Source organism: Hetaerina americana, unplaced genomic scaffold (genome assembly GCF_022747635.1).
Source record: "Hetaerina americana unplaced genomic scaffold, ioHetAmer1.1.p SCAF_3, whole genome shotgun sequence".
Classification (NCBI taxonomy): domain Eukaryota; kingdom Metazoa; phylum Arthropoda; class Insecta; order Odonata; family Calopterygidae; genus Hetaerina; species Hetaerina americana.
The window spans coordinates 29,975,220-29,989,707 of NW_027286874.1; the positions used below are offsets into that span (position 1 = coordinate 29,975,220).

Consider the following 14,488-nt stretch of genomic DNA (forward strand, 5'->3'; position numbering starts at 1 on the left):
CATGTCTCTTAACCATATAGCAACGCACTCTCCACAAAGGTCCTAACCAATTATTTCCTCAGTGTTTTAATGGTGAAGTTGTAAGTAGAGAGCCTCTATTATGGTAAAAAGCATTCTTTTCAGTATGTATCCTTCACATTATCTCTCTTGAATTTCACACACCGGAAGTCATTTTGGATCCGAAGCAGAAGTATTCGAACACGTCTCAAGACCTGGAATCGTAGCATAAATGAAGATATGAACCATTTTGTCCCTGTTTAATTGCAAGGAGACTGGGTGCATTTCGTTACTCTTCCTATCCTATAATTACACAGAGAAGGTAGGAAGCTTGATTATGGTGGGATTATGCCCGGGTAATTCTCTCTCATGTTTAATTACGCATCGAGAAAATATCAATCGCTTCATAATGGATGCGAGGGGAGGGTGGGGTGAAATTTAGGAGCTATCTGAAAGTAAGAAAAGTAAGAGTAAGTGAACTTGGGAGTTAAGTTGGGGAGAGTGCTAAGTTACTTAAGCTCCTTATCGAATTACGTTCGGTTCATTCGGAGAGATCATTCAATCGCATAGGAAATAGAAAATTTGGAAGAACTGAGAAGGATTTTAGCCACCAATTTACTTTATTCACTTTAAAATAAAATCATTCCTGCTACTACTAATACTATACCTATTAACCGGTTGGCGTAACAAGGAGAAAGTATTCAAGGTACAAAAGCATAATATATCAGGAAAGGCAAACCGAACAACAATTCCCGAGAATTCAGTCGGTCACCTCTTCTTAATAGACCCTACGCTGAGAGAAATGTTCACCCTCGGGGGAGGATTGAAGGACTTGCATTGAGCTATTCTCGGTTAATGGCAACCAAGAAATCATGGTAATCATATAATAACACAGCGATATGGCTCAACTTTAAGCAACCAACAAAAGTGAAGCATATCACTTACTGTCCAAACCCTTACACTTGAGACTGATGAGACTATTACTCGGGGGACCAGCGATGTAAACGCAAAATATAATTGCGTAGAACTTTTACCAGTTTTTTTTCTCTTAGGGAGTCTTTCTAAGCTTTATATAAGGAAAATAATTAAATGAAATGCGTGGCAAGCATAGGTAGTAGTATTTACTAGGACAGGGGGCCGACAGCTAAGCCTATTTGCGCCATTAGGGATAGGTAGGAAATTCAGTAGGACTCTGGACTACTTATGGACAATTTAGAATCACAATTATTTAACTCCGGCTATCCTATCCTAACTAATATTTTCTACTGGTATTGTTATGTGGACGACATCATATGCTGTTGGACTGGGAGTACTAAGACAACTAGACGGTTTACTTAATCTTTTAAATGCCCAACACCTCAAAATTAAGTTCACCATGGAAATCGAATCCGGGAAATAGTAACTTTCTTTACATTTCCATATCAATCATAGATGATAAACATAGTTTTGACATAAACAGGAAAACATGTTACAGGGATGTAATCATCCCAGCCGATTCCTGCCACCCTACGAACCAGAAACTGTCAGTCTTCCATTCACTGATACACAGACTTGTTCATTTACCCCTTTCTATAAAAAATTCTAACCATGAGCTGGAATCGATAAAATCAATAGTAGTAGTATCCAATGAATATAGTGTAAAATTTTTTGCCAATCTTTTAAAGTAAAAATTAAAGTCTAAAGCTATTTCACAGTTATACTCCTTTAGTCCCACACAATAAAAGCGCAATTAGTGGTGTCATCTATTGTTCGTAGGTGATCTTTCTAATAAGATTGCCCGAAAATATAACAAAAGAAAGTATATCATTTTATAATCCGCATACTCTGGGAAAAAATCCTTTGCCGCGACAAAGACAAACTAGAATCCCTCTTACAATTCGGAATTTACAAAGTGAAGGGTGATTCCTGTGACATGTGCTACATAGGCCAGACCGGTAGATGTTTCAAGACTAAAATAAAATAGCATGTAAGATGCTGGAGGACTTTTTATGAAACATCACTCCTAGCTAAGCATCTACTACAATCATCCCACTCATGTAAATTTTATCCTGAGATTCTACACTACGAAAGTAAAGGCAAAATACTTGATATTTTGGAGCAACTTGAAATGGTAGCATTAAATATGAATGTTACTTTCACATGAAATAATAATGACAATAATTTTATGAGCCACTCTCCTTTCCTCAGAATCCCGTTTCCACAGCAAACAGGGAAATTCCCTCTCTCCAACCGACTCTACCCTTCGCGTATTTTCCCATCCAACCACCCCCTGCCAACTACTGTCAGTATGAGTCGAACAACCCTTCTCTGATAATGCCCTCCTTATAATCACTTACACCTCATCCCTCAACCTGCCTCCATCCCTTCCATATCCCCTTCCCGCTTAACCCGTCTTTATTCTTCCCTCCTTCCTACCCCCAGGATACCAGCTACCTGCCACCATCCTCTCAAATAATGACCACAAGAGCTTATCTCCCCCCCTTTTTACCTCTCCAATTCTTCAATTTCCCTGTTTCTTTGGGTTTTCCATATTTCCCCTCTTTGTCCCCACCTTGCTTACTCTTCACTCTTTCCTCCCCCCCCTTCCTCAAAAGGTATACTTAAATATGATGTATCACAATTTGATTCTTGTCTTGTACCTGAAGATGGTTTGATGAACTGAAACGCGTTGTGCGATACAAATTAATCTGTGGAAAAGTGCACATTTGTTTTTCTCATAATTAATCGGTTTGCATAATGTAGTACAGGAAGAAAGATTATTTTCATAGAAAAAATATAATAAGGAACCGCCTGTAAAGTTCTGCTAATATTAGAAAATGGAGCGGATAAGAAAAATGAATTGTATTGGAAAAATAAATGTACTTGCTTCTTCGGAATTAAGAAGAAAATCTTGCATAGTTTGATTATAAAGGTATTAGTTTTTGCGTTAATTTTACTAGAAATAATAGTGTAGTATACCCAAAAAGGATTATGCCAAACATTCGCTAATGCACCTCTTTATTATGAAATAAGATTAAGATTCCTGATTTAAAGGCGTTTATATTTGTATTATTTTATTCCTTCTTTGATTATTTTACTCATTAGCTCGTTGTTCACGGAAATTAGAAACTTGAGTTTTGAAAGTCAGCTGTATGACTCGTTTTCATCACCTAACCCAACCACCTTCTGCTTCTGAACCAACTTCTTATTCAGACAATGGAATCCATAGAGAGTCTTACCGTAGTGGTATCACCATGTATTGCTCAATGCAAACCCTTCAATCCTCCCCCGAGGGTGAACATTTCTCTCAGCGTAGGGTCTATTAAGAAGAGGTGACCGACTGAATTCTCAGGAATTGTTGTTCGGTTTGCCTTTCCTGATATATTATGCTTTTGTACCTTGAATACTTTCTCCTTGTTACGCCAACCGGTTAATAGGTATAGTATTAGTAGTAGCAGGAATGATTTTATTTTAAAGTGAATAAAGTAAATTGGTGGCTAAAATCCTTCTCAGTTCTTCCAAATTTTCTATTTCCTATGCGATTGAATGATCTCTCCGAATGAACCGAACGTAATTCGATAAGGAGCTTAAGTAACTTAGCACTCTCCCCAACTTAACTCCCAAGTTCACTTACTCTTACTTTTCTTACTTTAAGATAGCTCCTAAATTTCACCCCACCCTCCCCTCGCATCCATTATGAAGCGATTGATATTTTCTCGATGCGTAATTAAACATGAGAGAGAATTACCCGGGCATAATCCCACCATAATCAAGCTTCCTACCTTCTCTGTGTAATTATAGGATAGGAAGAGTAACGAAATGCGTACGCGCCTTGCGTGTCCATCTAGCAATATAAAAAAGGAAATTGGACCTTATTCGCGTACGAACTGCTCATGGACATCAGGATGTTTATCGGACCGCCCGTATGCAGAACATATGAAAATATTTCCAATCTTTTACTTCATCTTTTCTGCAACAGGCTGCACGGCACGGCCTCTCCTCCTCCACCCTGAGGTTTTACCGGAGGAAGTAAAACAAAATGTAAGTATGTAGGCAACCAGGGCAACTCGAAATCCACCGCTAGGCAAGAATAAAGATATTATTACGATTTTGAACTTAATACATGACAAATGTTTTTTATCGTGGAGGTTTATTAAGTCCTAATAATTTGATGAAATGATTAATTCCCAAGTTATTCTTCTTCTTGTCAATGCCTTAACCATGGTATTTTTTGGATGTCTTAATTTAAAATAATTGCGTAATTGCTTATATCATATATCCGACAATTTCTCGAAAATTTCCAACCAAACTGAAGGGTTAATCTTACTCGTTCTGAGCGGGCGATCACAACGATTTTCCGTGCATGGCAATTTTCGTCTCATAATCCATCCGCTTTTCCGCTCAGATACTATTGTCGGAGCATGCCGAGAAATATCATTCACGTGCGAGTGACACTGGCTTTAGTATCTTTTAAATGCAGGAGCAAATATCAAATTATATCGAAGTACTCAAAATTTAGATTCATTCATTTCCTTAAGGTCGCCGTATTCACAATAATCTTATCATATGAATAGCACCAATACACTATTAGAATCAACCCGTAAATACAAATGAGAGAAGTCTCAGGCGAAAAAGTAAGGCAAACAGGCCATATTTTAATATCGATAACAAAGCAAACATGTTTTTTCTGAAAATGCATGACCTTCATCGAAATTCTACACCTGTTCTTTGCTATTACTTTCTACATTTCCTTACCTAATTTATAACTCAATTAAGCAAGAGAGTGCCACATACTTTATTTTTTCCTTCACTCACCCCTCCCTTAGGTCCTGAATCCAACAACTTTCCAACGGGGTTTGTGTATCAAACTTTTTTCTACGTTTCCCGAGATTTTTCTTGGCCCTGCACGATTTGCATTTTAAATGCGGACAATAATTCATTCCTTTTGCTCACTTCGGTTGAAATAGTGATAGTTTTGGTTTTTTTATTTATTTGTAATAAAAACTAATGGATACCGACGCGTTCTAGTATCTTTCGGGTGCATAAAAGCCAAAATATTTACATTAATTTTTTTTAATTTACCTATTTAAAAACTTTTTTGTTGAGGTGAGATTGAGACTGTATAGTGCCTAACCCCTACATATTACATCAAAGACATTTACAAACACCCAAGCCCTAAGCGGAGGAAAACCCACCAAAGCGGGAATCGAACTCTGGGTTGGACGTTACCTCGCCGCCACCGAGACATAGTAGGAAACGATAAAACGGATGGCCATTATAATACTATACTAATCAAGCCGAGTCAAATAAAAAGCATGTTATCCAGGAAATTAATTCCATAAGCGTAGGTTCCCTAGTTTATTGGAGGCGTCCTACTCGGATACGCCAGAAGTGTCCAATTCCACCACCATGGGGAGTTGATAGAGCGCTGGGGTCGAAAATATGCATCATTTCCAATAGTTTCTTGAACTGGTGCCTTTCGTCTCTAACATAGCTTTTCGTTTCTTAAATTTCGAGGCACAGAGCTCAAAACAGAACGGTATGATTAACTACAGAGGGTGTTGTGCACGCTTTCACTTACGCACTGTAACTCTATACCAATTATAACTTGGGGGCGGGGATACTGTTACTGACTCAACCAGACGTTATAACTTCACTTGCTGTTAACGACTTGGAAGCAACTCTTCAGCCTCCAGTGCTTTTTTAAAAGTATTTCGATAAATAAATGTGAAATTTTACCAAGTGTTTTTCTTATTCATCGCGGGTAAATTCCTTCAAGTTAGAACGCAAACACGACTGATTATACTTGGCGTTGTTTTTACTCCTTAAAATGGTCCTTTTTTATGAACTACCCAAGAGGAATAACACACGCTATAAAATCACATACGTAACTGCACACATCGCTATGATTCTCCTCGCCGATAACTATTGAATTGGCTCCGTCAGTCAACAGATGGTTAACCAATCTATACTTTACCAGGGTGTCAATTAACTGAGTTCTAAAAGGTAAATTGCAATTATGAAGAGAATACATGAATTTATTCGCGAGTAATCTGGAGACAACGCTAATTTCGATCAAAATAAAGTCGATACAATTTGTATCAAAGTTCACTTCAGTGCGTACGTTCGTGAATCTATATCGGCGAAGAGAAAACAAAAATGTTGTCTAAGCTACTGCCCCTGAGACCACCCCATATAGCAAAAAACTCAAGCAAAATTGTTACTTGCATTAACTGATATTGGAAATGACAAAATATGACACGGCTTGAAAATACGACCAACATAATTTTTAAAATCCACTTACGCTCCTGGGACAATAAAGTCTTTGGCCAATTACCCACTGATTATTTATCGTATTGGCACGGGATTTGGGTCCAATTAAAGCACATGCCAATAGTTTTTATGCCTAAGTATCATATGCCATAGGTATATCCCGAGATTTTGGAGAGTTTACGAGGGAAAGGGGATACATAATTTCATAACTCAGCCCTCTGTTATTAATAGTAAAAATGCCCCCTAGCAGCATTAACATTTAACAGTTTACGTAAAAGAGAAAGAATTCACGAACAGTGATATTCCGGTCATAAAATTTACGTCGGCACCTTTGAGTTAAGATGAGAGACGGGGTGATAAGGATGTCGTTGTCAACATATGGGCAACTCAATTAATTGGTACATCTCACTCTTCCGTTTCAATTTTCTCAATTTAAATGCACCCAAAAATGTTCTATATCACGTCGACCCTGGAAAGCGTGATGTCCATAAGGGCAAGGCCAAATGAGGCATTCCACAAGATTAAAATTCCACAAATATGCGATTACTGATGTCTAAAAACCTAGAAAGCACACACTTAAAACATCTTATCTGTGTAAGAGAGGTATAGAAAATGGGAGCAGAAAAGAGAGACTTGGAGGCAGGGGATATGCGGTGACAGAGAGAATTAAGAAGAACAAATGTACGACTCAAATGAATCAGTAAGTGTTTCTAGAATGAGGTTGAGGAGAAGGAAAACAATATTTGACAAACATTACGGTTATTTTTGACATTATGTCACTAAATATGGAAAAATAACTAATATTTATAATTTGTACAGGTAACTTTGGAAGAAATTACTGTATTACAGCGTAAAGTTGGTACTAAAATAGAATTGATTCAAGATATCCCATTGCTTACCCACTCCTTTCCTTGCGTTATGTTTCGCTGTCAATATATCATCGTATTTGAATCTCGAAAATTTAAAAATATAGCATGTGCTTACTGTCTACAACTTAAGTCGTCAAGTTTCATCTGGTTTCATCAAGGTCATAATAATTATTCTTCCGCGTCAAAAAGTGCCTAACAATAATTTACACCAATAAGGCGAATACATGCTTATAACAACCGCTTGGCAATGTAGAATACTACAAAATGCCAGAAAAAATGTCTCCTCAAGTACGGCTCCTAAATGCGCGAAGGTAGCTTATAAGGTAGCGTAGAAGGTAGCTTATAAGTAATCATAACTCTTCCTTTTCCTCAGTTTAAATTTTAAACTTTAATATAAATTAATAAGGACAGCCATATGCTATTTGAGTATCTAAATTGAATTGTAAGCGTTAGTACATTCTTTGTTAAAAATTACGAGCACCAGCCTCAGTTATACAAAAACCTGGAGAATCAAGAAGATAACGGATAAACTTTCCAGGGTACATCAAATTCTTCAATTTTTCTCCCTTGCTCTCCGTTTCTTGGGCGGTCAATTAGCAATGGCAAGAGCTGTGCGTCGAGCAGCGGCGAATTTCGCGTTTTTTCGTGCCAAAAGTGAATGAAAAAAATCTCTTTTACAGACACCATAAAGCCCAACCTGCAGCGATCCATGGCAATCCCGCAGCCTCTCCAAAAATGTTTCTTCAGCAAACAAAAGTCGGACGCTCCCCGGAAACCATTGTCGGTGCAAACCCTCCCCAAGAGATCCTAGGATAAGAATGGGGTTGCGATGGTGACCGGAAACTGATCATTGTTGTGTGTTATCTCAGATCAATTCTTCTCAAACTGGGGGCGGACAGGCAATTTTTTTCCAGAGGTGTCGAGTATCGGTGTACTGTTACCGACGTGGGGGGTATCGACACGAGCCTGGCAACTCGCTGGGTACCGACGACTGGAGATTCGCGAGCAGGCACAAGTCCGTGGATCATTCTTCGTTAGCACTGACCTTTTTAAACATGAAATACATGTTAATGGGCCTCCTTTACCTAATTGAACTTATATCATAATTACCTTTCTTTGAACAAAAATGATGCCATGAACTGGATGAGAACAAATTACTAAGAAATCGAAACAAAGATTAAATATTCAATTCTCTATTGTTAAACATTCGTAAAGTCTGCGGGCAAGTATATAAGGGAGATAGATTCTAGTGCAGATAGATACAAATTCTAATTCTTTCCCCGAACAATTAGAAATCATAATAGTAAGAAACCAAAGTCACTCTAGAAATATTAAAAACACTGAATTTACAAGTCGGAACAAAATTAAACATTGCAAAAATATTAGGTGTAATTGTACGTGCATGTGTATGTTAGTTGGTACTTTGAGTGTTTGCATGTGTGGGGGTGTAAGTGTTCTTGCATGAATGTAGACCATGTTTTTGTTTGTGGATAAATTTGTGGCTTTTGCATGCGGTTTTTTTCTCTTTCTTAATTACGGGTGGTGTCCTAACACCCCCCGCCACACGCCCTTGCGGCGGCTTACGAGGCATTGAGTATATGCAGATGTAAATTCCGAATTACATTCGCATGATATCTGCCTGAGTGCTTTTCTTTGACAAATCATTTTTAACATGTAAAAGAAGCTATTGGGTTTTTTATTTTTAATTTAACCTCTAAACTTTGATGATCAGAAACAGCAGGATGGATTGGATTATATGCTGTACTAGAAAGGCTTGTTTGATGGAGGTGGAAGCGAGGAAAGGGGAGGGGAGGTTAAATCACCAAGATAATTGATAAGATAAAAGTTGAAGGAAAATATACATATGAGAAGTGGTTGACTGATACAATGGGGGAACAAACCGCGAGTAGGCCTGCCAAAATAGGCATCTAAACATAGTGTTGATGAACTGTTAATATGGCGGCAATATATAATGTCTTAAAAGACTTCCCTTCTCATAAGTATTTACTCCCCGTTTCCCAGCTAAAGTTCTCCGAAGAGAGGAATGATTTTGGAAATATTACGGCAGGAATACATCTAAAGAATATGTGGGAACCCAGCCGTGAAAGACTTTCTGTTCGCAATTAAGTACACTAACTTCCTTTAAGATGACACATTTTTCATTTTAAATTTAAGACAAAAATTTATCCAAAACGGTCTGAAGTACGAGGGTCATCCGGAAAGTAGTACCCGTTCGTGCCGCATGAAGTGCTGACGACGCGAGTAGCCGCTGGACGAGGTCAGATAGCTTCAGTGGCTTGTCTGCCTTCTCTGAGCCAAGTTGCGTGACGCTAGCATTGCCTGTGTTGTTTCTGTGATTGTTTACAATGTTTAAAAAAATTGAGAACGCCGCCAGTTGTGAAGTGAGGGCAGTGATTAAATTCCTCAATGCAAGAAACGTTCGCCCATGTGATATTCATCGCCAATTAAAGGAGGTGTATGGAGACAATGTAATGGACGAGTCGTCTGTTCGGCGGTGGTGTCGCAACTTCAACATGGGGAGGGGGAACACACACGACGATGAGCGTTCGGGGAGACCGTCTGTCATTACAGACCAACTGGTGAGCTCAGTTGACGAATTCGTGAGGAACGATCGGCGCGTCACAATTGATGACATCTGTGAGCATTTTCCCAATGTTTCTCGAACAATTGTTCATGAAATTGTTAAACACCATCTGCATTATGCAAAAATTTGTGCAAGATGGGTCCCTCGCGTATCTCAATGAGCTGGCGGCGAAGGACTATGCAGCAGGAATACAGAAACTTGTCACACGTTATGACAAATGCCTTATTTTGCTTGGAGATTATGTTGAGAAGTAGTTTAAAGTATCCTCTTTCAAATAAAATTTTTTATGTTTGTTAATATTTACTTTTGTGTCTTTATTTCACGAACGGGTACTACTTTCCGGATGACCCTCGTACTTATATGGTTAAACTTCTGACCCTGGAAATCAAAGTCCTTAGGTCAATTACGCTTGCATTCAAACACTATCGTCATCACACCCAGGACTAAACGAAAATTGTACGTAATTATTTTCCGTTAAGTTTTTACACACAGAAAAAGTTGTACAGCGTCTTGACTTAGAAATATTATTTTCGATTAGATTAACATTTAATGTGATCAATATCGCTGTTTCGATTCGATTCTGGGGTTATCTCGCACACTACCAGTGAAATTGATACGTACACGTATAGTCACCTCGGGGAGTGGTTCCGTTGGTGTCCATGGCGTGTGGATGCGCGACGTGCGGGTGCTGGTCGAGCGCAGAGCGGAGGGAGGCGGCGGCGGCGGCAGCGGCCGCGGCGGCCGACGCCGCCTGGAGGGAGCCGTAGAGGTCCATGTAAGTGGCGTGGTGGAGTCGGAAGGGCGGGGGCGGGGCGGCGGCCGGGTGGTGGTGGCCGTGGTGGTGGTGGATGGCGGCGTGGTGGGGCGCGGGGGCGGGTGGCGCCCGGTGGCCCAGGATGAGATCCGACAGAGAGGGCGGTTGGGGGGCGGGGTGGAGGTGGGCGTCCGGCCGCTCGTCCTCGCTCCCCACCGGACCCCTCTCAGATTCGCCGTCCACACCGCGAGGCCGGGGGAGCGACGCGCCCGGGAACGGCGGGAGATCTAACCTGGAAGAGAGAGAAGACATTATAAAGTTATTATGAAGATAACATCAGCCAGTACATTACCACGGAGGGGTGTGCCATTTTATACGCGATCATGGAGGGAGGGAGAATAGGTGCTACACACTCGTATGTATAGGATAATCAGACTCCACTTAAAAGTTACACAAAATGCTTATTCTCATAATCAATCAATCAAAATCAATTCCTCTTCTCACCCTTTTTAACTTGATTTGCTATTTCCTTTATCCTCCAATCCACGACTCCATATTGTTAACTAACTTATTGTTATGTATCCAATGTAATTGGGCCTGTGATTTTTTTATATTAAATTTAATAACTGAACGATTGAAACCCTTTCTCAACTCAGCAATTCCAACCACATTAATTCTTGAAATAAGTCATTACTCATTCATTGCCAGTAATACCCTAAAAAGCCAAAGGAACAATGGAAAATATCATATCGTCTTGCCTCACTAAACATTATTAAAAGCAATTCGATTAATATCATATAACCATATGTAATTCAGCCATTCAATAGGTAAATATTTTCTTATTTTATATTTTAAGCCATTACAAAAAAATATATACCTTTATTGTTTAATTTAATAAGTAAAAATTTGAAAAATTAGTCTGTTATTACTTTAAACTAGACAAAGTTGAAGGGGAACCATATAAGAACGCCCGCCGAATATTCGGTCAAATGGAAAAATGGTTTCTCAATATCTACTTCTCCATCTATTCATTCGACTAGTTCTTTTAGAAAAATATTCTCTCTCTGCTGTATTGACACCACAATATTAATTAGGATATCACGGATAAACTCCCTGAACACTTTCACAGTGTCAAAAACTGGCTTGGTATCCCGGTGTACTAATTCATACACGCGAACGATAAGGAAGGCATGTGGAAGTTACCAGACAGGGCCAAGAGGAGGGTTGCATCATTCCAATCCTGGACTTGATGACTATTTATGATAATGACCTTAAAGACAGCGCCAATTTGAGAAAACCAGCAGCTCTGTTCCACTTGGGATATTTCAGAGTCCCTGCGTGGCAGACCACCAGCCGTGTGCGAAACATTCTTCCAATGAATACATCTAAGGCTCGAGAAAATAATCTCCTGCGCAAGGAAGCAAAATATGTCTTTTCTTCGGTAGAGTGGAATAGTGTAGCCGTAAAGAAGCCACAAAAAATATTTTCTCTCCCGGGATGTGATAGGTTGGCACGTATGTTCACTTCTTTTATGAGGATCGGTTGCCAGCCTTAATCTCGAAAACGGCTAAATCGCTACTCCACGAAGATTGTGACAGCATGAGGTCAAACAGTAAACTCTTCAAGAGACAGAATCCTTGAAGGCCTTTTAATGACTCGAACTCAAGAATGTAATATTGCCTTCCTCTTCTTAAGATAAATTGCCGAATGGCATCCTGCAGACGGTCCGAAAACCCAGGGCGTGTCCAGAGTAATTTTCTCGACGACTAGTCATCAATGTGCAATTATAAATACATTAATATAAATCATACTCCGCAAATCATTATATCCTGTATTGGATTTGACGATTTAACGGCAGGGCATGCAAATCTATCGCCGCTAACTTTATAAATGCGAAAGAGACATGAAAATTAGATGCCGCGGATTTTCCTTCGGTTTGAACTAATAAACCCTGTTCGACGAAGCATGGTAGTAGTAGTAGTTTTGAGGGGAGGCGACCGACAGCTAAGGTCATTTGCGCCATAGGGGATGGATAGGAAAGGATGAAGGGTGGAGAGAAACCCGGCGTCGGCATTAGCCTACTCTTTACGAAAGGCGCCAAGGGGTCCACAGTTTTACGTCCCATCCGACGGACGGCGTACTCACTCAAAGTGCCCTCCACAAAGCACCTCAAGTAGGGATCGAGATACCTCTGAAAAATATTCAACACCGCCGGGATTTGAACCCGCGCCCTCAGGGTGGGAAGCCAGTACGTTAGCCCCCGCACCATCTCGATCCCCTCGACGAAGCATGATTTCATTCAACCAGTGCCCTTTAACTTATTTGGATATTCTTTCCTCGCAGTAGTGCCAACGGAAAATTATTTTTGCGTAAACGTTGATTAGAATCAAATGACAATTTGCATAGGTCGTCGGGATATCGAATTCCAAAACTTCTGCGGCGTTCGAATTTCATGCAATACTAAACATTACTCATATTTAAATGCTCTCGGAATTCAGTAATCTCAGACGAGAAGAGGAAATTCGAATATGTAAATAAATAAAATCCGTTGTAACCAAGACAAAGAATCAACGAATTTTTTTCATCCATTGAGTGGATATGGCTGTTTGGTAGTTGAAGGATCTGCATGGACTGCTGAATAGGAATAGAACACCACAATGAAGCCATGCATTAGAGGTCTTTAAAAAATATTTTCACGAAGCATTAATGTAATTCGTTTCTGCATGGAAGACTGTACCTGTTAAAGGCTAGTTTATTGACCAAAAACTATTCTTCCCCCCCTAAAAGGACTGTCGAGCCTAGAAAGGGTGGAACGAGTTCAAGTAGACAAAATGCAGCTCACGTGGTTCCCTACAACCACCAAGTGGCCGACCGGGAATATTTAACAAACATTTAACCTGAGTAAAGCAGAAGCCACGGCCCAAAAACAGGTGGGCTGGCAGGTAGAGGCAGGAAAGGGTCGTAACGTGTAGGTGAATCGTGAGTTGCAACTTCCGGTTTATCGACTTCCCGAGAGGGAAGCAACCTTGGTCCCTAACTGCGCCTTTGAGGGAGTTGGCGTTTCATGGGACGGGACAATTCATCACCTCAAAGAAGCCAATCGCGCCAAGCTTGAACGATCAACGACATAATTCCACTTCGTTTTCAGAGCCCACTTGATTACAAATAGGTTCGTTCTCCATTTTTTTTGTTCCAGGTCAATTATCTTTATGTAAAACCGCTGACTAGGAACAGATCACCGAAAAGACAATAAAAAATGAAGTATTTACAAATATATTGATGATTGACAAAAATATTGATGAAATAATAATATAATTTTTCTGTGTGAAATACTGTTCATGTAAAAGGACAGTTAAATGGTTTGGAGCTTTAAAGGAGGAAATTTTAATCTTGTTCCTAATATAATTTTGGAACCCGTTTGATTACACTGATTTTCCCCAGAGGTTTAAGTCACGAGAGGAAAATACAATTGCTACGTGTATGCTGATTGTGCATTTTTTGAACGAATGGTATATCAATTATTTTTATTTGATTTTCGTTATAATTGAAATTCAGCGAATAAATTAACGAAAAATTAAATATAATTCCTGAAAATGTGCGCATTCTAATCCGTGTATAAAATCTAAATACTAAAAATAATATGTTAACTATTATCGCAATCGTTAATATGCGAACTACATTCGTATACAATGGCAGAAAAAAATATTGCCGTCAGGGCAGGAAATAACGGCAGGAAAGTCAGCAAGTTACCCGCGAAGGCAATCATTAAAGGTTACCGTATCACAGCTATTAAAAATTTAAAAAATTGTTAACTCTTCCCTTATGATTACTTACATAAGCGAAATCAGCAAAGAAAAAAGTCAAAACATTCGATTTCAAAGGAACAGTATAATATGTACGTAGTTATTTTTCTGGAAGTAGTATCAGAGAATAAGAAAAATAATATTAGTATTGCTACAACGTACGACTATATAGTGAACTTCACATAACAATTCACACTTGAAAATATTG

General features: G+C 39.4%; 1 protein-coding gene across 2 annotated transcripts in view; it reads right to left on the reverse strand.

Annotated features, from left to right (window-relative positions):
- Window positions 1–10,589, reverse strand: part of ci (cubitus interruptus) — a 43,635-nt gene extending 33,046 nt beyond the window's left edge. For both annotated transcript variants that reach the window (XM_071588729.1, XM_071588728.1), the window contains exon 1: window positions 10,345–10,589. In XM_071588729.1, the coding sequence (XP_071444830.1) occupies window positions 10,345–10,498 (154 nt within the window). In that variant the 5' untranslated portion in view covers window positions 10,499–10,589. The remainder of the gene's footprint in view (window positions 1–10,344) is intronic.
- Between the last annotated feature and the right edge of the window lie 3,899 nt (window positions 10,590–14,488).